Source organism: Fukomys damarensis, unplaced genomic scaffold (assembly GCF_012274545.1).
Source record: "Fukomys damarensis isolate Sample0158 unplaced genomic scaffold, DMR_v1.0_HiC HiC_scaffold_18, whole genome shotgun sequence".
Classification (NCBI taxonomy): domain Eukaryota; kingdom Metazoa; phylum Chordata; class Mammalia; order Rodentia; family Bathyergidae; genus Fukomys; species Fukomys damarensis.
In genome coordinates this window covers 29,478,472-29,505,231 of record NW_022900930.1, presented here as the reverse complement: position 1 = coordinate 29,505,231, position 26,760 = coordinate 29,478,472, and the positions used below count along the sequence as shown (strand labels likewise).

Sequence of the window (26,760 nt, the reverse complement as noted above, 5' to 3'; positions counted from 1 at the left end):
TAAAGATCATCATGTAACACGGCTTCTAGTGAGGACCACATGAGGTAGCAGGAGGTAATGGAGCATCACTTTGGACAAGAAAATTGATACAGCAATCTCGAATCACTGGGTTTATTCAAGTGTCTTATTTAACAAAATGAGAACTGATCTATAGAGTGTAATTAATTGCCAATCATCAGAATCATAATTTTTTTCATTTATTTATCCTAATCATGAAACTTCTTCCTCTCTCATCAGAACACCAACGTCTCCTGGGTTTTATTCTAACAAATAAAAGAATGTTTCTTCTCATAATCTCTCTTATTTCCTCCTTTTCTATTGGATCAGTAACCAAATCTGTTCCAACTGAACAGATCTGATCCCTGTCAGAAATGGTGCAATTGCAGGATCATGTAATAGGATGATTTTCGTAATCCTTATATCAATTCTTCCTCTAATGTACATAACAATAATCCAGATGTTTGGGGATCAAGGGTCAAAAGAGTGAAGAATATTTGTGTATCAAAACCTATGTCTCCATTATAAGATAAAAACATTGTACAGAGAAAACAAATGGAACAAGTGTGAAAGGGCCCTGTGAGGACAATGAGGCAGTTCAGAGGTGGAGTAACAGGATGAGGGAACAGGAAGGGTAAAACACAGTGGTTAGCAGAACTCTTATTTTGCTCATCACCGGGGCACTATTTACATTGTTCTGATCGTTTTCATTAGAGTGTGTCACCGCATTCTTTTCCAGAGAATACAAAACAATCGGTAGCTTCTGAATAAGATAGCTGGAAGGGAAGCAGATTTAGATCCATCCCAGAGCACACTCAGCAACCTCCACAGCATTTTTCCTGTTCTTGAGTTAATCCTACACCACTACCACATCCCTGTTCTGACAAAGTCACAGCTATCCAGCTTCTCTTCAAAATATTCATTCAGAAGCCTTCTCTTCATAACTGTAGTTTCCACTGATCTCTCCCATTGCAGCCCAGTGATTTCAGCAATGGCTGAATCTAGACTAGATCTCTACATATCATCCTATGGAATTCTAATACAGTTTTCTATGTGCAAGTTTCATATGATCAATAAAAGCATAAGCACTTTGGAAGCAGAAGTTATACTTTCTGTGCAACTTTCATTATGCCATACGTATAAACAGGGTAATCATGTGATTTATCCTTTAAAATATATGCTCAAATCCGTGCTGAAATAAGTTCAAAAGGCTGCTTTTTGGGGAGGAGTACTCTCCTATTATAAAATTGTTGGTGACCTTATATACAAAAATTGTGGATCAGTGATTTAGCTCAGTGGTTCTGCTGCCTGCCTGCCAAGGACCTGAGTTCAATCCCCAGTACCAAAAAAAAAAAAAAAAAAATGTGCCATAACAATAATTTTAAGATGATATAAAGATATGTCAGTCATCATTAGCATTTTAAAATTTGTTTTATCTTTTAATTGAAACTCTTTACCTCTTAGCTTATTTAAACTAGATTGTATTTATTAAGGTAGGTAAAGTGGGTAAGGTGATGTTTATTAAAGTAATTGCTGTGAGATGAATGAAACTAATGAATGTTAATTTTTCTATTGATTTCTATGGCATTTGTATACCTAAAGAAATAATTAATTACTTTTCAACTGTTCACTTATATTAATTGCTTCTCTAGCATTTTCCTCTCTAGAAACATCCCCTTGAATTTGCTTTCTGATAGATAATTAGCAAATAAAATGGTGGACTTTTTAAATTTGTTTTTTCCTTAAAAGAGAAAGAGTTGTAGAATAGTGACAATAATGGGTAATCTGGTGACAGGCTTCATATGTCTAGGATGTACATTTTTGTGTTTTGTGCTATTTAGTAAAAAAGACCAAAAAGTGAACACAAAAAGCTCCCTACCAATTCTGTTCATTTTGTGTACTTCAAATCTATACTGAAGTAGAGAGTTGGCTTAATTTAGTAGAAAAATGTACTAAATATGATGTCCTCAGAAATTTTTGAAAGTACAGGTCCAATGCAACACTTTTCTTTTGAATATTTGTTTTCTTTAATAAAATAAATGGAAAATGCAAAAATTATACTGGAAAGGAATTAAATAGTAATAAGTTATATTTTATCAGGTATTATCTCCTCAATACCTTGATATTTGAAAACAAAATCAATTTATTCATTTGAGATTTAGAGATTAGTTTTTAACCATAGTGGTAGTTTTTACCAGCAGGAAACATGGCCAATTATTAAAATACCATATCTACGAATTATAAAAGTATTCCTTTTACATTATAACAACCTCATACAACAGTATTTTATACTTATGTGAAACAAATCAAAACAACAAACAAGGATTCCGCCACCACCACATACACAAAGAGCAATCCTTCAAAATTTTAGGGTGCTACCAATATGAGAAATATAAACTTACTTCTTAAATTATATTAAATTATTCTCATATGTTAATAACAAGTAAAAATCATTATTTATATACAACAATTATGCGATAAACTAAAATGAGTTGTTTGTACATAAACTAATGAAGCATCATAGAATTCCTGGAAATATTGTTTGTGTTTTGCTTTAGTTTAGTACTTTATATCCTTACTCCATAAGGACAAGAATAAAAAAGTAATCTAAGAATCAAAAAAATAAAAATAAAAACATGAACCCTGTGGATGAAGCTTGAGCCACCGTCTACGTTGAAAAGTCAGAGTTGAAACCACAGAAATATTACTAACAAGAAGTCTGTGTGAATGTATGAGACACATGGCTATGAAAACATCTTCATTATTATCTGATGTGGATGTGGTGCCTATCATGATTTATCTTCTTAGTCAGCTATTCACTTACAGGCATTTAACAGTGCTGCAATCTCACAGACCACTTAACCCAAGTCCTTCCTTTGTACCTGTGGGAAATTGTAATGCACATCCATAGCTCAGTTAATGAAATATGATTATCTCCTGAGTCCTGGTTGCATATTTAGCCATACTATGCTTCATTTCTGTTTACTTACTTAATTTTGTATCTACATTTTCTTACTATTCCAGGTACACATATTCTCTACAAAGAGAATTTTAAAACAATAAGCACAACAAAGTTTCAAAATACACATGATGATATATTTTTACTTGCCAATCATAACACAATTTAAATCAATCAGAAAGCATATTAGTATATTTTTAAAATTCATGAATACCATCAAACATTTTTATACTTTTTCCACTTTTTAAAACTATATTTAAATATGGGCCAGGACTTGGCTCAGTGGTTCTGCCATTTGCCTTGCAAGCTCAAGGTATTGAATTCAATCCCCAGTACCAAAAAACAAAACAAAACAAAAAACACTATATTTAAATAAAATAAGTTTAAATTATAAGCAATTTTGTAGTAAATTGCTCAAGGGTCTTTTATTCTATGGCATTTTTAGTCTATGCATCTCCCCTAGATTATTCCCCAATTTTTAATACATACATAAAGGAATTTCTCCCTAAGAAGTCTTCTTTGGACTTTGTATACACCTTTATTCTCCACCTTTCTCTCCTTGTTCTTTTTTCCCTGATCCCAAGATCTGTTCTATGAAAGCAGACTTGTATCTTTGCACCTTATGAAACTGATTAATTTCAATAGTCATATTAATAAAAAATTACTTAAGGCAATACAGTCTTCTCTATTTTTTCTTTCTATTACACTGAATACAGCAGATTACTTGCTTCAAAACTGTTCTCTGATTTTCTTGAAAATGCACTAACTCTATCTGATCTATTTTTCAGTTAATTCTTGTAAATCCTCCTTGCCTTAATATTTCCGATTTCATAAAGGCCTTGGGTTTAGTGTTGAATCCTTCTCACAACCATATCCCTAACCTTATTTTGAATAGACACAATCATTCTAAAGCCTTATTTACTACTGCCTGCTATTACTACTAAATATATTATACTCCCCCAGCCAAAGACTCAATTTTATATTCTGTTCACTTTCTATATCAGCAAGGAAGGCAATATTAAGCAATTAGCTTAATGGTATGGGTGTTTGTTGGTTTCGTAGTCAACTGTCTGGAAGTTGCTGCCTTGAGAGTCTGGACCTGACCGAAATAACAGAGGAAAAATTACATATTCATGTGTAACTATACTGCACTTGCACTGTAATACTGCCATAACTTGACTCGAGACAAGGCACTGAGTGTACATAGAGAAGGAAGAATCACTGGACACAGTAATTACTAAACTCCGGATGTTTATATTCTGTCTTCATGGCTTGAACATACTCTCTAACAACGTGGGAAAAATATATTTGTTGAGCATTTATTGTATTCAAATATCTTTCCAGCATCTAATCTTTTTCTACAATTATCTATAATATCTTGGGAAAGGAGGAGAAGGGATAGCGGTGGTTGGGAGAGCTATTTTAGTCTGGGAAGAATTTCAGTTTTGAACGTACTGAAGTTGAAGACACAGGGACAACTAGGCAGACAGCTGATGGCTTGGCTAAGCACAGAAGTATATATTTGAAAATGATATAAACAAAGATAAAATTTACAACCTTCAAGCTGGAGGTCATTAATATATTTTCAGAATACTGCTTTAGAGAACTTTGGAGAATATAATCCCATAAGGCTGATAAGAGACCAATGAGGAAGGAGAGACAACAACTACATAGACTAGAAGTTTTAGTGAAATGAAACAAAAATGTAAAGGTAATTCCAAAATGTAGCTCTTGGTAATATCTTTTCAAGTTATAATCAGAATTTAAAATAATTAGAGATACAAGTGAAAGAATGGGTACCTCAGTTAGCCTGATCAAGGACAGAAGCATTAGGAGATTTCTATCTCCCAGACTTACTGCCTCAAAATGGACTGGACCACACATTCAAAATGCTGATTGAGCTCTTAAGAACAAACCTTTTGAATCTGAATTTTGAGATTCCGGACCAAGGAATCAGTATTTAACATATTCTTTAAATTATTCTAACTAGGCAATGAAATTAAAGGTACTAGGAAATAAAGGTTTATAGAAATAAAAAAAAGATATTTATTTGGCTGATATACAATTTAGGTACACATCCCTTGGAAGAAGTACTGTGTGAAAATCTTAACATACTAAAGAAGAAATTGTCTTAACCAAATGCTTTCTTGTCTTTTGGACTCTTCATGCATTATTCTGGTTATGTTGTTTATATAACTAAAATCTTTACTTGTTGAGGTGTGGGGGGTTTGCTTGTTATTACAGACAGCAAGTGCTGAGTAGTTGGCTTCCCATTATCTCGTCTCACTCCCTCACCTCTTTACAAATATTTGAAAATAGAATGACCTCAGGTCATTGAAATATAGTGAGAATCTAATTTTGTTAAGGCCTGCAAGTTTCTAGGCTGAAACTAATTCTGTCCTTAAAGTTCAACCCATCTCATGTACTCTAGTTTTATTTCATTTCTCAACTGTCTAGGAAAAAAGACATATTTTTTGTAGTCGGAATGACAGCTCCAACCTTTGTCAGTTAAAAATAATAAAATAAGATTTACATGAAGAGTTTTATTAAGGTGAATTTTACATAGTTAAATTCATCTTTACAAAATATAAAATAGTTAAACCTCTAATGACACTTATCTTTTATAAAATTACATTCTTGAAAAATAAAGTAAGCTTCTAAACAGAACATTACAAAGTATTTATATTTAATGGCACAAACTCAATTCTGAATGAAATGAATAATAATTACAATAGTCTTGGTAGAAATAGATTCAAATGAAAATAAGAAAATTGGCTGATTTTATTTGAAATTATTTTGAGTAGCACTTATTCCGATATTTTCCCAAAACTCTTCCACCCAATAATGAATTTCCTCACTGAAAATTTTGTTGTTTAATGTCAGTCTGACTGACTAGATTTCTACATTTTTCTAATTAAAGATTCATTTGTATACGATATCTGTTTCAGAGAACTTACACTGAGTTTTCAGTTGTAAATGTAATATGATGTACACTTACTTATAAAACATCTTTTAGGAATGAAATCCATTAGTTGACTAGCTTCAGTTCCTTCTTTCTTGATGGAAACATGTTGCTCCTGACATCAAGAGTGCAGACCTAATCTCCCTACCTTTATATTTTAACTGCTTCTGATGACTTATGGTTGAAACAATAAGCAGAAATGATGACCCAGGACATTACACTGATGTTAGGGCCTTATAATAGGATATCCTGACACTTCACCAATGCTAGTTCATAAGAGAAATTGGTGCTTCTGCTTCAGTTTTCTGGAACACACATCCTTGGGTAATACTTCCTGAAGCCTGGTCATCATTCTTTGAATAACCCAAAGATGGTCCCAGGTGAACTCCCAGCCAAAAACAGGTAGGATCATCCACCAGCTACACATGTATTATCTTAGATGAAGCACTCAATCAAGTTTTCAGAGGACTATATGATCCCATTATATTCTATACCAGAAAAAATAAACAAATATTGTGTATATTTGTTGCTGCATGACAACTATTCCTGAACAAGTGAAGTGATACAATTCATTATTATTTCTCATGTTTTTTTCAGCTATCCACCAAACAGTTCTCATTTGAACTTTCATGCTGTTGCAAGGACTCATCATTCTGAAGACATGATTGAAATGCTCATCCAAAATGCCACACATGGAGCAAACATTCATCACTTTATAGATCCTTAATCACTCCATTTTACTGAAGTTGAATGACAGGAAAATGTTCTCATTTGACTTTTTTGTTTTTAGCAAAATATGTGGACTCTTAGATCTAATGCTGGATGTTTAAGATGTCACATTTCACTGTTTTTTTTTTAAGGCACTTAATTCATATCATGTAGTTGGGGGTCATGTTCCTCTAAACAAGATTCATCCTCTCTCTCTCTTTTCCTCAACCAATATTTCTTATACTCTCCCTTTCAAATAAATAATTATTTAACATGGGCTTATCTCTTTTAAAGGTTAGTGATACTCAAATCTTTCTTTTCCTTCTTATTCATATCCCCTGATTAAAGTCACATTATGTATTTCCAACTTACTAAACATTAGAGTTTAGGCAGATAGCCATTGCCTCTTCATTAATTTTTCAAAATTGAAATTAATCAACTGCACAAAACACCCAGAAAATAAACCATCAAGTGGACCTCTTAAGTACTCTATTAAAAATAACTCAATATTCTCTCAATCTTCAACATTTCAAATCCAGAGAACATTTCTTGTTCATTCGCTTTCTTATTGCTCAGTTGCCTAGTTTTAAAATATTTGTCTCAGACAAGTATTTCATCCATCTTATACTTTCCAGTTCCACCATTAATATTCTGGCCTAAACATGTATGATATCATTCCAGGGTTGGTTAGATAGTTGGGTCTACCTGCTCCAAATTACTCTTTATCTTAAAAAAATGCTCAGTTATCTTCCTTAAACACTAATGTCATCATAAAACCCTACATGACTGTTTTCTATTATATAAATTCTATATTCTTCAGTTGCTTTTGAAAGCTCTCCAAACTCAAAGTCCATGTCTTAATGCTCCCCAGGACTTATGAGCCTCCTGCTTTAAAAGCCCCTTTTTGTAAGAGTACTCTTTCTTTCCCAACTCCTTCCCATCCTTCCAAATCTTGTTCAATGCCCATTTCTCTCCATGAAATTTCCTTTGATAATATCTGTTAAGCTGAGTGATATTCAATATAATTTTATAAATAAAACAAAAATTAATGCTGTCAGAATATAGTGAAGTATAACAGTAAGCAATGTGTTCAGTGAAGAAACTTAAAATATTCCTGACCTATCTCTCCACTGGAGCTTGAAATTCCACAATTAGCTTAGTGCTTCAAGTTAACCTTGCAGCTAAAATGTAAAAATCTTTTAGCAAATATTTCTGTATGTTTTACTATGAAATACTTTGTTTTACCCTTTCTAGAGATGTGAAATTTGGAGAACAAAAAAGAAAAGCAAAATTTTCCTGCATACCTACAAGGTTGAGCCCATCACTAAAGAAAGAAAAGCCAAAATCTCAATTTACCTACATTGCAAATAACTTTTCTGCTTTAAAGTTAGCCTTGTGCATTATATATATATGACTATGAATTATTCAGAATATTTGATTAACTGATTGCTCTCATTCTTAGACAGAGCTAGAGTAGGAATTTCTTCTAAGACAAATAAGAATTGATTGCTGCATTCTTTCCCCTCACACCATCTTACTTTCACTAAATGATAAATATCAGTCATCACAATACTAGGAAAAGGAGGAATCTGATTTCTTGGCACACTGTTTTTCCCTCTTATCCTAGCAATCCGGACTCCATTTTTGAACCCCTTACTATCTCGACCACCACAGAATAAAAGAGGTATGGGACAAGTTCTGTTTTCCACAAATAAATTAAAAGAAAGAGAAAAAATATAACTTGCAGTGATCAAGGGTTTTTCTTTCTAGTTTCTAGACATATTTCCTTCCTTCTTTCTTTCATTGGCCTCACCACCACCACCACACCACCTCCTCTTTGAATTTTCCTTACTTTTTTCTGGTCTGCTTTTCTGGGTTTCTAACCTGGATCCTGGACTGGTGCTCTCACTCTCTGTCATTGTACATTTGCTCTGTTCTTTACTCTCTCTTATTCCCTCCTCTACCTTTCTTCTACCAAGTATTTGGGCGCTCACTTCAGCAACACATATACTGCCAAGTATTCGAAACCTACATGAGTATTTGAGTACTGTAAGAAAAATTGAATCTATTCCAGCAGAAGAAGTAATAGACAAATTTTAACTATTAGATTATACTTTGTTTTGAAGAGTTATAGACCAAACTCTAGGTTACTATAATGAAGTTGTTAACTCCACCCTTCCCATGATACCATCTATAATTTGGGATAGAAAATTTATCCATAAACTCCGAAGTAGAGTCTAACACCAACTGTTTTCATTACAGGTTGGAAATGCAAGTAAGACAAAAAATTATCTTTGAAATCATGAGTAATTTACCTACCTATTGCTAGCCAGTCCAAAGTTAAGCTTATAAGAGTAAGCTATGTCATTCTTCCTAGACATTTTACTGTAGTATCTCAATGCTTTTACTAGTCAAAGAACAGATTACGTCGTCAATCCTTTTATCTTCCTACTTAGGAGAGCATTTTCACTCGCTACATTATTCTACCAAGAATTTATATGCGCGACTACAAGTCAATAAAGGAAGATGAAAAGAGCCTAAAGTACATTCTATCACACTTGGGAAAGTGTTTTACTTTTCTTTCATAATCTGAAAATATTACTTCCGTTTCAGAAAGCATTTAAAAGACAGTCCATTCTGTAGATCATTTCCAACACTATTTTATTCAAAGGCCCCGAAAATGGGTCTTTCTAAGACTCTCCAAGGTCAAGCAAGAAGAGAATATGAATGTCTTGATCACTGCTAACATTCATAGGCAAAAATGTCCCCGGCCTTCCCTTTTTTCTTTTCTTCCAAGTTGGCCAGTTTCTATAAACGCCCCCGTTTAGTAGTCAAGGCATCCTCTAACCCTTGAGACTGTGGGAAATTTGGAATTTCCACGGGAGAGTGTCAGTCCCACAGGCCTCAGTTGCTCTGGAAGAAATCCCGCTCCACAAAGGACCAGGCAGCGGCGGGGGAGGGGCGCGGGACAGACTTGGACCGGAAGGCGGGCGAATCCTGGGTTTGAATGGTAAACGCCACAGCTGGGGGCCGCTAATCAGTAACCAGGGAAATACAGGATTTCCGGGGGACTTCACGCACACGCGGTGCAAACCAACTCCCGGGAGAGTGGGTAGTTTCTGCTCTCCTGAGCTGCTTCCTCGCTGTTCTCCGAACTTTTCTCACCGGACCCCACTTCCTCCTCGGGCTGGGGCTGGAACCACCGTCCCCGGGTTCGCCACCTCGCCCCCTGCCCCCAACAACATTCCTGGGGCGGATCCAAGCTGCCGCCGCTCAACTCCAAGCAAATAGACTAGAGAACCGAGCGACGCCGACCCAACGGCGCCCAGCTCTACCATCCAGTGACCCGACTCAGCTTGGGCATCCTCAGTAAGCGCTTCATTTATCTAGGAAGAAGTAGCCTGCAGCCTCGGCTCCAACCTTGTGTGCAAATCGGCACTCAGTTTACACTGAGACTATCAGTCGCTCCCAGTCTCGCCTCGCCCCAGTGCCTGTGCAACTGGAAGTTTTAAGAAGTTTGCACTTCTCGGGCCTGGTCCCAACCTGCTCCCCAAAGCCCACAGTATGTGAGGGTTAGCATCTGCCTGGAATCCGCTCGCTGTTTCTAATCGGTTCTTTAATCTTCAAGTAGGCGCACAGCTCCCAGGACAAGAAGACCCCGAGCTCCAGGAGACGCCAGGCACAGCCTCGCCCCTCCTTGCCCCTGGAAATAGCCTGGCACCTTCCCTCTCCTCATTTCTACGTCCTCCAGGGGATCACCTCGAATGAGGTGGGAATGAGGTAGGAATGAGGGGCCACCTCATTCCTACGTCCTCGTCCCAGGACAATTGTCAGGCAGACCCCTGAGGGGGAGATGCTGTATAAGGACGGCAAACGCTCACCGCCCCAGGCTGAACCTTCGGCTCGTGTCCGCTCCCCCGCTCACTCACCCATGGCCGAAGCTTCTGCTTCTCCTGAGGTCCCCGGGGACAGCACAGCGAGTGACCAGGCGCTGCTCCGGGCCAAGTTCTCCAAGCTGCTCTCGGGCTCCCAGCGCCTCGGCGAGTGACAGCCGCGCCCCTCCCAGAGGAGACCGCTTGCAGGGCGCCGGGCAACTCGACGCGGCGCCTCCCTCCTTCCACCTGCCGCTTGGGACTGAAACCTGCTTTGCTCCCTCCGCAGTCCTCCCCGCGGCCCTGTCCTGTCCCCTTTCGCTTTCAGTTGACGCTCCTGCAAACGCCTCCCTCCCAAAGGCTTCACACATACTTTCCATTCACATTCATACCCAGGAATGGCCTGTCATCCAAGATAAAGACCCTTAAAATGAGGTCTCAGAAAAATTATTGCAGAAGAACAGATCATAATAGGGCGATTTCATAGATCCTGAAATTTTGTCTTATGCTCAGTACAGCCACTTTCCCCCCTAATGTAGGTGTTAATGAAGACAAGAAAAATATCCATTTAGATTACACTTTATCATCTTTTTTTTTCCTGTGAAATGTTTTTGTAATCTGACATGGTTATACAGTCCTAAAAACCACACACACACACACACACACACACACTTCCCCCATAATACGGACGGAGTGGTCACCTGGAAAACAAACTTTCCACTTAAGATGAGGTGGGTACTCTCAGCTTGCCACTAGAGAGGGAGGAATTGTGATTGTGACTCTACCGCTGATACCCTGAGACTCAGTTTCCTAATATGTAAAATGAAGGATCTGGAAAAAGTGATCTCTAAGGACCTTTCAGGCTCAAACAAATTATATAATTTTATTGGTTTTTGACCTAGTTCTTTCAGAACTCATACTGGAGAAGTTATTTCAGTAAGTCAGTCCCCAAAATATCTTAAGCTTCTTTTTTATGCAGTGTACACCCTAAACTATACAAATCTGTGCCATGAGGAAGCGGTACAATGAAATAAAGTGGACATGGTTACTAACCTTGAGGAGCATTGCTATGCAATGGAGAAGACATAATATACAAACGTAAGAGTATCTTTAGCAGAACACATGGGTAGATGCAGACCATATTATTAAAACATCATAGAAATGTTTGCACAGCTATTTCTAATGTTATGGAAGAAGCACACACCTGACAGGGGTTTTATAAATGCATTTCACTTAAATGGGAATATAAAGTCACTCTTGCGGGAGGGGAAAGGAAGTACTTGCTAAAAGTTACAAGTGCTCAATATATCATTCAGAAATGCATCATGATTCTGGAAATTGATAAATATGAACTGTAATTGATGCAAAGTATAGCAGTCATGTAGTGGTTCAATAAAGATAAGTGATGAGTTTTGGAGATAAATTTATAAACTTAGCCTTAGAATCACCACAGACTATCTACTACCTATTCTAAGACTATAAGACTTCTAAAAATTAAAATTATTACTGTTTTTATTCTAGTGGAATTCTATCATAACTCTGATACATGAAATATTAAGAATAACATAAGCTGAATACAATTGACTGTCAGGCAAAAGTCTAAGGACTTTGTACCACCTCATATAATTTTCATAAGAAGGAAATATTCTTATTTCTACTTTACAGATGAAGAAACCAACCTACTAAGAAATGAAGCTCTTGCCCAACTTCTTACAGATATAAGTAGGAAAGTGGAAGTCATATTCAAATAGAAATGTGGACTGCAGATGCTGAGGCCTTGATTGGCTCACAACACTGTCTGCAGCATTCAGGTTAAATGCCACATGGATGAAAAAACATTTTGATATCTTTCAACAGTAAGTACCACTCTTAAACATTCCTAGTAAATCATAAGAATTTTGCAATATAATAAAGATATAAATCATCTTATACCACCCTTTAATAACCAAAACAATGATGATGTCTCTTTTTGGCCTATTATAAATGAATGTACAGCAATGTTGATGTTTAAACTATCTACAATACAGGAATTATATGAACAAGGGAGACTATTTGTTGAGAGAGTCAACAAAGAACATCTATATAGTATATAGAATTGTGTACTTTGTTGAATCTCTCATGAAATATACACATGAATACTTAAATAAATAAAAAAGTAGCTTAAATAATGCCTGTTTCATTCTAAACTAGACAGGAAGGAAGATAATTTCATAGAAATATCCATAGGCTGGGATAAAAAGAAGTCATGGTACTGAAAATATGAATTAAGTTTAAGAACAGAGTAAGTGAAAATAAATTGTAAAAATGGGAGTGGTGGAACTTGGTATTCTGCTATTACTATATTGGAATTTAAGGTTACAACAGTTGAGAAACTTGGAATAACAACAGGACCCACAGAAAGGTAGTTTTGTAAAGTTCGATGGAGGTGACAGTCCCTAATATTCAGACAAGACAAAATCAGGTGAATTTGGGAAGTATCCTCAATGTGTACACAAAGCAAGAATTAGAAAGAAAAAACAGGGTTAAATAAAATTTAAGTGATGTAAAGCATTTGAAAGACATAAAGCACTTGAAAGAAATGAAATGTAAGTGACAAAAAAAGCATTTGAAATATTAATTACAGCTATGGATATTACTGGAGGGTACGAATAGAAACAATCTATGGATTGCCATAAAAGTGAATAATATATTGTTATAATTTAAATATGAAAAGCAGTCAAGAAGAAACAAGTCTTGAAGCAGTATAACCAATGGTATTGTTGAGCAATCAAGTTTGTTTTCTAGGGAGTGGAGGTTCCATCCTTGAGAAGTAAAACATATTGTTTTTGTTTGTCTTATTTTGTTTTGTTTTGTTGTTCATTTGTTTTAGGTATAAATATTTGAGTGGTTGTATGTTAGTCAGATTTCCATTGCTCTGACAAACAACCTGAAATAATCAACTTATAGGAAAACGTTTATTTTGAGTCATGGTTTCAGAAGTTTCAGTCCGTAGTCTTTTGGCCCTGCTGTTTCTCTGGCTTGTGGCAAGGCAGAACATCATGGTGGGAAGCCCAGGATGGTAAAAAGCTGCTCACTTCATGGCAGCGTGGAAGTGGGGAAAGAGGAAAAAGCTGGGGACCCAACATCCCTATTAAGGGCACATGGCCAAATGATCCAACTTCCTTCCACCAGGCCCCACCTCCTACAATTACACCATCTCCCAGTGGTGCCAAAAGCTGGGAACCAAGCTGCTAAGACAGGAGCCACACTAGATTCCAATCATAACCATTGTTTCACAGCAGTGTTTATCACACAGATGTGACCCTCAGACTTTGTTTCCCCAGCAAGAAAAGTAACACATCTCCCAAAGATAGACCCTTTTATAATTTATTTGCAAATGTTCCATTCTTAGGGATTGTTTCCCCTGAGGAAAATGTTTTTTATTTGTTTGGTTTTTTTGGGGGAGCGGGCTTTCAATTGGCCCATAGGAAAACTCTGAAAAACTCATGGCCTTTCCCTACAAAGTTGTAGTGAAGTATCTTGTGACAGATTTAGTAACACCTCAGAGTGATCTTTGGTTAATATGTAAGCACAACCGGCATACTTCTAAAATTGAGTTTATTTGTACAGCACCACCTCCTTTCCCTCACAAACAGAAAACACAAAGATTAAAGGAGAAGAATGTGCCCTAGGGAAAAAGTCCAGGCTCTAAAGTTTCACCTAGGTGTGGGGCAAGGACCAGGCTTACAGCTAGGGGAGGGTGTATGCTCTCTTTTAATATCTACTGATAGTCTGTTAAAATTAGCACTTATTTCAGGGACAATGATTTAAAAGATCTTAAAAGAGTTGGTTGTCATTTTAATTTGAACCCCATAGACAGAATACCACTTGGAAAATCAGTTAAACCTTCATCCTTCACTGTGGAGTCCTTTCTGGCCATCAGACTATGCTCTTCTATTCGCTGAACAGATTCCAGTTCCATTTGTTTGCATCCAACACCCAACTGACCCATGTGTCCCACCTAATTGGACTCCATGAAACTTATTAGCCTCATGCTCTGTGTAAAATATAAGAGCATTTTATGCTAGATCTTTCACCTCCTAACACTCTTTGTTGATTCTGTCATTGCTTTGCCTGCTTTTGTAACCTACCAGGTGATGTTTGGTTGCGCCACTTTGCTTCCATCTTTATCTGCCTTTTTCTGACCAAATTGAAACACAGGTGTTTGTAGATCAAGGTGATGAATCTTACAATGGCCCCGTGAAAGCCCTGTTTTTGACAGAGAGGTTGGGATCACACCCTCAGGCCTGTTCTGCTGGCCCTGAACCTTCAGAACTTCCAAGGATAGAGAGAAGTTCATTCTGAGGATACACATGGTGGGCGCTGCTTGCCAATTGGGCTACAACACTGCTGCTGATGTTGTAGGTAAAAGGGAAGATCTTGCTGGGAACTGCACTGCAAGGGGTGGGCTTCATGTTCAAGTAGGTTGGGATACTGGCAGGCACTTAGGCAGTGCTGATGGCCTTCCACCCTGACTCCTGGTCCTTCTCAAACTGCTGTTTTGTGTCACTACGCTGACTCTTCAGTATCCTATCTTACGGTTTTACCAAAAAGCAGGAAGCTACCAACAAACCTATAGAGGATGACTCTCAGTTCCCACCCATGTACTATGGCCCGTTACAGGTTTGAGACAGAAGAATTCTGAGCCAGCATAAGAGGGGACCAGTTTGTTGCCAAAGATGAATTTGTTATGGAAATAAAATCTGCAAGTCGGTGTTTCAAGCTTTCTGCCTCTAGAACCCTTGATATGCTTCTGGTGGCAGCATTGAATAACAGACCAAATTTGTCTTGGGCCTCTTTCTCTCATGCTGCTGTAAGGCACTAGATAATGAAACAATATCGGCCTATGCCAGCACACTCATGACAAAGACACTTCAAATAATTTCACTGTGACAGGATGATTGAAAGCTTTTCTGTTTGGACTTTGTGAAATCATTGCAAGAGGTTGTGGAAGTTCTTCTGAGTCTTCTTAATGACATTCAGTTAGTTCTTTGACCTCTTCATCTTGGTGAATCTATGCTTTCCCATAGTTTTAAGGAGCTGATTGTTGACAATATGGATCTCCGAGATCCTGCAACATGTTGGACTTACTGATGGGTTTGAGAACAAGGTGTCCCAAAGTCAGCAAAAACTTTATAAAAGATGGTGACAAGTGTGATCCAAATCACTTTAAAGAAACCCAGGCCCAAAGTCTATCTGATGAACTGGTCATTACAGTGGAACCAAAATACTGTTAGAAACCAAAATAAATATTAACCAAAATGTTTAAAAGGTAAAAAGAGCAAAGAAAAAATGAGAAAAAATAATACATTGAAAATAATAAAAATAAAAAATAAAGAGAAAAGAAAAATGAGAAAAACAAAAATAAAAAACAAGAAAAGCAAAATAAGGAGTGAAGAATCAAGAAAAAAAGGAGGGGGAAAGGGAGGATGAAAGTAGGATGAGAAAAAGAGAATAAAAAAGAAAAAGTAATAAGCAAAATATTCAAAAATCCAAAAAGAAATAAATTAACTTTGGCCTAAGTCTTTCAGGCATTGAAATCTCATTACCTGAGATAAAGGACCAAGTAAGTAGGCTCAACTGGAGACTTTAAGAGGGTCTTAGAGTTCCATAAAATACCTTCATATTGGGTCCTACAAGAAATAGTTGAATTTTTTTTTCAGATTTTGGTTGCAAGAACTCATTACTCAAAAACAAGTGGGGGTGTACTCTAAACTTTCTGTTTATATGGGTTATACTGATAAATATTTGTAAGTTAAAGTCTTTAGGATGCCACAGTGACCTTTCCATTTCTAGTTTGAAAAGCTTTAATAATCTTAGGTTTTTAAAAATTTATAGTCTCTACACTTAAAATATGCAATTCTTTTGGTTTTAGACTCTGAAGGATGCTACAATTTAGCTGATATCATAAAACTACACAAAGATATTCCATCTCATGAGACACAAGATATATTATTTTTTCTCAAGATACATTATTAACATCTAATAAGTGGATAAGATAGCTTTCATAATATTTTCATTTCTTATTTAGAATTTTGTTCAGTTTCATGAAGAAATTCCTCCTTTTTGAGAGCCAGTAGTTTGATTTGTCCACTTTATTATTCTGAAATACAGAGATTGCAGCTGTTGCTTAAGGAAGCAAGTGTTTCCTCCCTTTCTCCACCCTCTTTCTTTTCCTTCCTTCACACTTAATAAATTTTTAGAAAAGTTTTAAATTCAAAGCAAAACTGAATAGAAATTGTTGATGTTTTTCTACATGTCCCCTGCCACGCAATATTTCTTTGTCTACATGTAACAGTTTTCTTGCTTCTCCCAGTTTTGATTGCTCCAGATTTTGATAATTATATAAAAAATGCTGCTATAAAAGTCCATGTGTAGGTTTGGGGGAGAAGGGCAGACGTTTTCAATTCATTTGGATAAATACCACAGAGTGCAACCACTGGTTTATATTATAAGAGTATGCATAGCTTTTCAAGAAACTACCAGACTATCTCAAAGTGGCTGTACCATGTTGTGTTCCAATCAGCAATAAACAAGAGTTTCTATTTCTCCAAATTCTCTTCAGTATGTTAGATTTTGACTTTTTCATAGATGTATAAAAATACCTCTTGTCATTTTAATTTTCAATTCTACAATATGGAAAACATAGAGATAAATATGGACACATGGTGTGGAACATCCTTTCATATGCTGATAATTTGCATTATGATATCATCTTGGTAACGTATCTGGATCTTTTGTTCATCTTTCATCCAGGTTGCTTTCATAATTATTTTCTAATGTGAATATTTCTTTGTACATTTTGGATAATAGTCATTTATCAATACACTCTTGCAAATATATTTTCCTTGTCTGTGGCTAAAAACTCGAATTTTAAGGGTTATTATCATTCACTATATTCAATGATTAAATGTCAAATATCACTTAAATGAGGCCAATTAAAAGCTATTCATACGAGGTTTTTGTGATGTTGAAAATGAGTATTCAATAGTCTCTTTAATAGAGAGTGAACTGTATAAATCTATAAAGGAGCATGCATGAGACTAAGAGATTTCCAGTTTTTTCACTCTGCCAAGCTATTATCATAAATATGCACAAATTATTCATGTGCTAAGTTTTAAGACTTTAAGATAATTGTACCATTAGCTTTGCATTTGAGACAAGATCTCGCTATGTAGTTCAGGATAGCCTTGAACTGGTGGCCATCTTCCTGCCTCAGCCTCCTGAGTTCAGTAGATTTGTATTGAACTAACTGTACTACAGACAGGTTCAGATATGTAGTCAAAATAATAAACCTGATATAATTGTAGGCAATCCTTTATTTAATTAGGAACATTGATTCTACTTTATATACTTTAATTATGGAACTCAGATATCTAACTGGGGAAAAGAGTTTTCCAACGTCTATATTAAGAAGACATTTTCAGATAAACATAAAAGCAGATTGGTGCTTTTACCAGATTTGCCATATTTTGACTACAAAGGGTTTGTAGTCTTCCCCTTCTCTAAATAGTGTTAACAAAGTCATCCCTGAATTATAAAAAATTTTACAGTTTTTTTAATGATATTAGTTTCTCCTTGAGGTTTCCACAACTGATTTTAAGATCATTTTTTTATTATCCTCCACTCCTCATACATCAAATCTAGATTTCTGATGAAAAAGATAAAATTGAATTAGCAAAAGATAATAAATACCTTATGTGGTTTCAAAATAAATAGTAGTCAATTTAGGTAGCGTCTCTCATATTCTTTTTATGCTACCACTTTTCTTTCACGTGTTATGCCTGATGAATTGTAGACCACTACTTCACACACAGACAAATGCTTAGAAATAAATACAATGGCTAAAGCAAAATGCATTAGTGGGGATTTCTTAAAATCTGAACTTTTTTCTAATATTGTAGAATAAAGTCTGAGTATTTTAACTTTCCCAGAAATCACAGTGCCACTGTGAACTGCATCTGTGTTGCTGTTTACACTATTGGTTCTCAAACCTGGCCACACATACTTCAGAGCATTTAAAATTATGCCTTGCTCCACCACAATTTAAATGAATTACAGTTTCTTGCTATAAATATTTTTTTTATTGAGTTTATTGGTACATTTAGGGATATAAATATTTTTGAAAACAACCTAGGTTGTTAGGCACTGTGCTAGACCACATCACTTTCTTTTTGCATGGTCTTGCTTCACTTTTGACAGTTCTGAGGTTGATATGTGATTTCTTATGCACCATTTCCAGAATTATGTGCTGTTAACATTTATTCAGTAGTATTATTGAGCCTACTCATTTGGTCCCCTTAAATTATTATTTATTAAAGCCTTAGATGAAAATAGCCAAAAAACGGTCTTATTCAAATTACAGATAAAAAGACTGAGACCCAAACATATTATCTTCTACAACACAATACAGTTAGTAAAATTCAGAGGCAGAAGTGGCACTGACATTTTCATTCCTTCCATCAAATAATGCTGACACTAACCTATTCTATAGCTCTTGGCGACTTTATTTCTCTTTTGTGTTGTTCCTATTAGTACTTCTATTCCTAGCTGTAGCCGCTGATCTGTGCCCCCTTTAGGATCTGATCTGCAAATACAACTATTTTGCAACCACACCACGTCACCATTTAAAGCTGATAGTTTCCAGGGTCTTGAAAATTTCAGACCTAGATTCCCTTTATATTTTATTGTTGTATTTTGCATTCATGTATACTTAAAAATATACTATATGTCCTGCCATGTCCTTGATATAAAAGACATTTAAAACAATTTCAGATTCTCATTCTAATTTGTCTTTTTCAGTAACATATGCAAACACACACACAAAAAAAAGGCAAAACAAACAAGCAAAACCTGTGCCATATGAGGTCAGCTGTAGTTTGGATCTAGACTTTCCTCTGAATGTTCATGTGCTACGAGCTTGGTTCCAGCTTGGCCCCATTGGATGCTGGCGGCGGTGAAACTTATGATGTGGGTCCCAGTGGAAGGGCTTCAGGCAATCATGTGTTCCCTCAACCCAGATGAGGGGCCCTGCCCCTGCCACACCATTTCTTTTGACTCCTGGGAATAAGATAAGTGGTTTTGCCCTCCTTTACACTCCTTCCCTGATGCAGTTCCTGTCACAGGCCAAAGCAATGCACCAATTAACCATGAACTGAAACTTCTAAAACCATGAGCCAAAGTAGCCCTTTTCTCTTTATAAGTTGATGTATCTCAGGTATATATTGCATGCTGGAAAGCTGACTAAAACAATCCTTCAGTCTTTTTTGCATACCATGCATTGTTCACACATGTAAACTATCACATATGTTCTGGGTTCATTTGCTCCGGTAGGGTGGGATTTTTTTGGTCCTTTCACCATGACAATGTTTATAGTTTCAGCAAGTACCAACAACTGCCATCAAGTGTTCCTCACAGGACTTCTCATAAAACATTAGAATCATAACATCTCTCAAAATTCATTTAATCCAGAGCACAGTTTCAGAAAATGTTATGTATATTAAATGGAGATGTAGCTAAAGTGCTATTCTAATGTACTGAATTCATTGTACCTGATTGCAATTCCCTCTTTACCATATATTAATGTATATATAGTACCATGTTATTTGCTAAAAATTAAATGGAGATCTAGCTAAAGTGCTATTTTAATGTACTGATAACCTTGCACCTGATTCATATAATGTCATATATGGTAACATTGTACCCTCTTTGCCATTGTTAGAGTTTATATCTAGTTACCCCCAAAGCCTCATAGACTCATGCATAGGGCTTCTGGGAGGTGATGGAACACAGTGCCATGGACAATCCATGATGAGTGACAACAATCCACTGATGAGTTTATGGCCAAATGTGATGTTATGAAGTGAGGCCAGGTCAGAGGAGGGTAAGCCTGGTTAGAGGAGATGGGTCTCTGGGGGCATATCCTGGAGGGGTCTGTCTCTTTCCCTGCTCCTCTATTCTGTCTCTGCTTCCTGTCCTCTGTGCCCTGAGCAGCTCTCCTCTTCTATGTCCCTCTGCCATGCCTCCTTCCAGCTGACTACAAACTGAAACATCTAAAAAAGACATAATCCAAAAAACCCATTCTCCCTTAAATTGTGGGTGTGAGTATTGTGTCCCAATAACTAGGAAAGTAAATAAATAAAATATACATTTATTAATGTATATTATGTTATTTGCTAAGAACTTTATCTGGATTACCTCTCTTTTTGCTCAAAATAACCTACTTTATTCCCTTGTTATGGATGAAAAATGGAGACAAAGCCAATCAAGATAACATATACAAGCTCACAGAGAAACTCAGGAAGTCTGATTTCATAACTCACATTGACTGAGTACACTTAACTTGCAATGAAGATCAAAGTCAAATTTCCCAACCATATCTAATAATTATACAGTCTTTTAGAAGAATATGTCTTTTTATGCTCAGTCTCAATTAACTGTACATACCCTCAGGTATGACATAGAGCGAGAAGAAATAGTTGCACTAAGTTTATATTTCACAATTTAATCATAACATAATGGATTAGGACAGACAGTACTCAAGAAAACTGTTAAGATGTATACTATGGTTCATTGATAAATATTTAGAAGAGTTGCCAAAGGCAACTTTAATAATTTTGGTTATCACCAAAATTATGAACTATATTTCAAGATTTTATGCCTTTTTCCAGATCTGTGGGAAAACTTTTAAAGTCTTAAGTGTTTACTATTAATATGCAAGAAAATATGGGCAATACAACAATGCTCTGTAATTTTACCCGAACATGTTAGGTCACATAGTGTATCATAAATTTTCACATATATAATTAAAAAAGCAGAACTAACATCATTTTCAAAGTCACATAAACATTTTGACAATATCACAGAAGAATATGTCCATCAACAGATGAATGAATAAAGAAAATGTGGTCTTTACATACAATGGAGTACTACTGTCACACACACACACACACACACACAAAAAAAAATTGAGTCATTTGTAGGAAAATGACTCTACCTTGAGATCCCAACAGTGAAGTAAATAACACACACACACACACACACACACACACACGCTTAAACAGCATGTGGTTTCTCTTGTATGAGTAACCCAAAGTATAAATGAATAATAGAATAAAGGATAATGGAAAGTAGAGAGATAGATCTTTGTCAAACAGTAAGGATGATCAAGAGATGAAGGGAAGGGAAAGGGGATGGAAAGGTATTTACATGCATCAGCTCCACACAAGGAATGTGCATATTACACACTGTAAACATGCACCAATAAAAAGTGAAGAGGAAAAACAAGATATTACAGAAAACCTTCAGATAATAAAAGTGTGACAGACACAAGTTAGAATGATTTTTGCAAGAACTATAGTGTCTGCATATAAAAAGGGATTATTTTGTATGTACTAAAGTTTGCAAGGGAAAGTTAAGAAACTTCACCTTAAATATATTGTAAAATATGGTCCTATTCTCATCCCCCCCAAAAAAAGACAGTCTTTTTTGTTTTGTTTTGGTTTTGTTTTTGTTTTTTTGGCACTGGGGATTGAACTCAGGTCCTTGTGCTTGCAAGGCAGGCGGCAGAACCACTGAGTTAAATCTCCATCCTGTTAAGACAGTTTTAAATGTTCCTCATGTTCGATAACATAAGGATGAAATTTATTTCATATGTCTTCAAAATTTCTAAACAGTTTCACAAATTCAAACATATTCTTACTATAATAAATTATTTTAGAATTATAAACACAACAGCTATTGCACTATTCAAATGAGAATAAATGTAGATTTAATGAAGAAAGAGAAGATATTCCTTTTCTAGCTCTAACTTATATCCCTGCTGTTAACTGCACATGAGGTTAATTTTCTATGTGTGTTTGAGACTGCAAAACCCCCTTTAAACTACATCGCCTTAATCATACCTAATATTTCTTTAATGAAGATGAGTACTTATGTGTTTCTTTATTCATTTGCATCTTTGGAGATGCTGGATATTATTTTTTTAATCGCATCAAATATTTAGTCAGCTTTATTTGTTTGTTTGCTTGAGTACAAGGGATTGAATTCGGGTCCTTGCCCTTTAAGGCAGGTGGCGGAACCACTGCCCTAAATCCCTGTCCTTGTTGGATAGTATTTTTTATTGCAACATTTGATTTATGATTATATCTTTTGTGTCGATAACCTAAATATGGCTTAAAGTTGTTTTGATTAGGTGATTGGGAGAATAGATGACATTCACATGAGAAAACTCAAGTCTCATATAGAACTGCATGAAAGAGCAGATTGGTTATAAATAATAAATATGTTTTATCATAATGCATACTTTATGTGAGGCCTTTTCCATTAACATAATCCTCTCAACCACCCTGAAAGGGGAATATTCCTATTATTAATCCATATTTAAATATATGGAGGCAGATACAGAGGAGTTATTAAATGGCAGACTGAGTTCAAAATTCTGATTTTCTTTGTAATTGACAATGAGTGACATTCTTTGCAAAATTTTGAACACATGGCTCAAATACAATGGTGGAAGCTTTCTAGTAAGAGAAATGAGTTTTGATGAGACCACCAAAAGCTTTAGTAGTTCTTCTTGATCATGCAGACTGAAAGAGGAATAACTTGACCAGAGCAGTAAGTCAGTACTATCACTTCTCAGGAACAAGGCAGTGTCTGAGAACAAGAGAGGCAGTTGGAAGCCATCTGATTGTCCACGTGTGACAGATTCTTAATGGTATGTACCAGCCCTTCACCATTGTATCCCCTATTGTGCAGCCAAATTCATCTCCCTAAAAATACAAATCTCATTGTGTAGTATCCTGGCTAAAAATCCTTCCCTGAAACATTAATGGCTGAATGATCTGAATGGTCTAGAAGTCCCTTCTTGGTAGGGCTGTTCTGACTTCACTCTGTCCTCTCCTCATTTGGTCACCACTCCCTTTATTGATCCCTATGTCCTCCCTGCACAGACTCATTGAGATTTCACTTTGGTTTCCCTAATTTGACAAGTTTTCTTTCCAGGGAGGCCTTTAGCTCCACTGTCCTTCAGTTTTTAATACTTCCTTCTCCATCAAATCGCCTACCCTCTCCTTTCCTGCTCTTCTGTCAGTATCTATACTTTTCATTTCCTAACTTGGCTGTGTTGGCTATCCATGACTTAGTGGCTTAGATAAACACACTTCTAAATGCTCCAAATTAATCCCAGAGCTCATTAGATTGTGTTATAATTCCATTTGTGTCTTAGTTACTGCCTCATTGCTGAGACAAAATGCTTGATACTCACAAGTTAAAGGAGTTAGCTACATGTCAAACTGTAACTAACTCTTTTCTTTATCACCTGTAGGAATACTTCACATCTACAGGAAAACATGGAGCCTATCATCTACCAAAAGGAACAGGAGAAAAACAACAGGGCTTGTGTCATTTACAACCCATTTTCTTGAAAGCACTTTTGCCTTGAGCTCTGTCTGGTTCACTACTGCCTGTAGGATTATTACCTAATACTGAGACAATCATATACAGCTGCTTAATGTGAATTAAATTGAATAAAATGGTAGATAGGCAATTTAGATTCTGGCAAAACTATAATTGGAGAGTTAATAGGAAACCAAAATCTTTCAAGAAAAAAATTTGACTATAAATTGACATTGTCAAACATTTTGATTATTTAAATTAGCCACAGAAAATTGACAAAAATACACTCTGGTTTATGTAACTTACAGCAAATGAAAAAGATTAAAAGACAGTTGTGAGGCTGTATGCCCTTGTCATCATAACTATTTTACTTTTGTTTCATTTGCCCCTAAATTATATAAAATAGCTTCAAATTTATCAACACATCATTTAATCAATCTGAGAAGTCTTATTTATCCATTGATTATAATAATATAAAAATAACATAGAGGAATAGTCATTTATTTATTACATCTTCTTAAAGCAATGCTTATTTCAGAGTATACTTTAAGAATAATCAGTATACTTTAAGAATAAGAGAGCCAGATGTGGTGGCGCACGCCTATAATCCCAGCAATAGGGAGGCTGAGGCAGGAAGATTGCTGTGAATTTGAGACCAGTCTGTGTACATAGTGAGATCCAGGCCAGTTTCAACTACATAGTGAGACCCTGTCACAAAAAACAAAAAATTATGGCTGAGTAATATTCCATTTTATAGAAAAACCACATCTTCTTTATCCAGTTTCCAACTGATAGGCAAATGGGCTGTTTCCAAGTTTTAGCTATTACAAACTGTGCCGCTATAAACATGGGTGCGCATACTTCACTGTGATATGATTCTTTTAGTTCTTCTGGAAAGATACCCAGCAGAGGGATGGTTGGGTCAAATGGAAACTCTAGTCCAAGCTCTTTGAGGTATCTCCATATTGATTTCCATAGTGGTTGCACCAGTCTGCACTCCCACCAACAATGGAGAAGGGTTCCTTTCTCCCCACAGCCCGGCCAACATTTGTTATTGTGTGATTTCTTGATAGCAGCCATTCTTTGTGTGATGAGGTAGGATCTCAGTGTTGTTTTCATCCGCATCTCTGGAATGATCGGTGATGTGGAACATTTTTTCATATATTTACTTGCTGTTTTTACTTCTTTGTCTGAGAAATGTCTGTTAGATGCCCATTTTTTAATTGAGTCATTATATTTGAGGGGGCTGATTGTTTTGAGTTCTTTATATATTCTAGATAATAGTCCTTTGTCTGAGGAACAGCTGGTAAAAATTTTTTCCCATATTGTAGGTTGTCTCTTAGTTCTGTTAATGGTTTCTTTTGCAGTGCAGAAGCTTTTTAATAAGATGAGATCCCAGTTATTGATTCTTTCTGCTAGTTCCGGGGCTACTGAGGATTTGTTCTTAAAGTCTTTTCCTATGCCATTGTCTTCAAGAGTTCTGCCTAAGTTATCTTCCAGCAAGTTTAGTGTTTCTGTTTTAATATTTAGATTGTTAATCCACTTGGCTTTTAATTTAGTGCATGGTGAGAGATAAGGGTCTAGTTTTAATCTTTGACAGATTGAGATCCAGTTTTTCCAACACCATTTATTAAAGAGGCTATCTTTCCTCCACTGAGGATGGTCAGCTCCTTTGTTAAAGATGAGGTAGGTGAGTACATCTGGAGTTGTTTTTTGTGTCTTCCAATCTGTTCCACTGATCCTCAGATCTGTTTCTTTGCCAGTACCATGCTGTGTTTATCACAGTGGCTTTGTAGTATAGTTTCAAATTGGGAATTGTTATACCTGCTCCCATGTGTCTGTTGCCTAGGATGGCTTTTGCTATTCTAGGTCTCTTACAGTTCCAAATGAATTTTTGGAATCTTTTTTCTACTTCTGAGAGATATAGTGTTGGAATTTCAATTGGCAGTGCATTGAATCTGTATAGCAGTTTTGTTAGTATGGCCATTTTCACTATGCTGACTCTTCCTACCCAGAAGCAGAGGACATCTTTCCATTTTTTTTATATCTTCTTCTATTTCTTTTTTCAGATTGCTATAGTTTTCAGTATAGAGATCTTTTGCTTCTTTTGTTAGATTGATTCCTAGATACTTCATTTTATTGGGTGCTACTACAAAAGGGATTTTTTCTCTTATTTCTCTATTAGTGAGTCTGTTATTTGTGTATAAGAAGGTTATTGATTTTTGGGTGTTCACCTTGTATCCAGCTACTCTACTGAATCTGTCAGTTAAGTCTAGAAGTCTTTTGGTAGAGTTTTTTGGGTCTTCAATGTAGAGTATCATATTATCAGCCTAGACAAAAAAATCAAAGACAAAATACTAGAACTGAACCAAGCTTTTCAACATATGGTCATAATAGACATCTACAGAGTGTTCCATCCCACAAAATCAGAATATACATTCTTTTCAGCTGCACATGGGTTATTCTCCAAAATGGACCACACACTGGCTTATAAAACAGTTTTAAATAAATGCAAAGGAATCAAAATTATCCCATGTATAGTATCAGACCATAGTAAAATTAAGCTGGAGATTAATAGCATAAGAAACCATAAGAACTTCACACATACATGGAAATTGAACAACATTTTTCTGAATAATCAGTGGATTACAGGGGAAATTAAAGAAGAAATTAGTCAGTTTTTACACATAAATGATAATGCCAATAAAATATACAGAAATATATGGGATACAATGAAGGCAGTTTTACTTTGAAAATTCATAGCAGTGAATGCCCACACTAGGAAAACAGAGCAACCTCAAATAAACAACCTAATGATGAATCTTACA

At 36.0% G+C, this 26,760-nt stretch overlaps 1 protein-coding gene and 1 long non-coding RNA gene across 2 annotated transcripts in view; one reads left to right on the top strand and one right to left on the bottom strand.

Moving 5' to 3' along the window:
• Gpm6a (glycoprotein M6A) overlaps positions 1–10,895 on the bottom strand; it is a 296,268-nt gene extending 285,373 nt beyond the window's left edge. The window contains exon 1 of the mRNA XM_010629814.3: positions 10,556–10,895. Coding sequence (XP_010628116.1) covers positions 10,556–10,559 — 4 coding nt within the window. The 5' untranslated portion in view covers positions 10,560–10,895. The remainder of the gene's footprint in view (positions 1–10,555) is intronic.
• A 1,272-nt stretch (positions 10,896–12,167) lies between these two features.
• Positions 12,168–24,417, top strand: LOC104866007. The gene is made up of 3 exons (XR_781315.1): positions 12,168–12,354; positions 23,178–23,252; positions 23,862–24,417. It is a non-coding gene; the product is annotated as an uncharacterized LOC104866007 (long non-coding RNA).
• Positions 24,418–26,760: the final 2,343 nt, after the last annotated feature.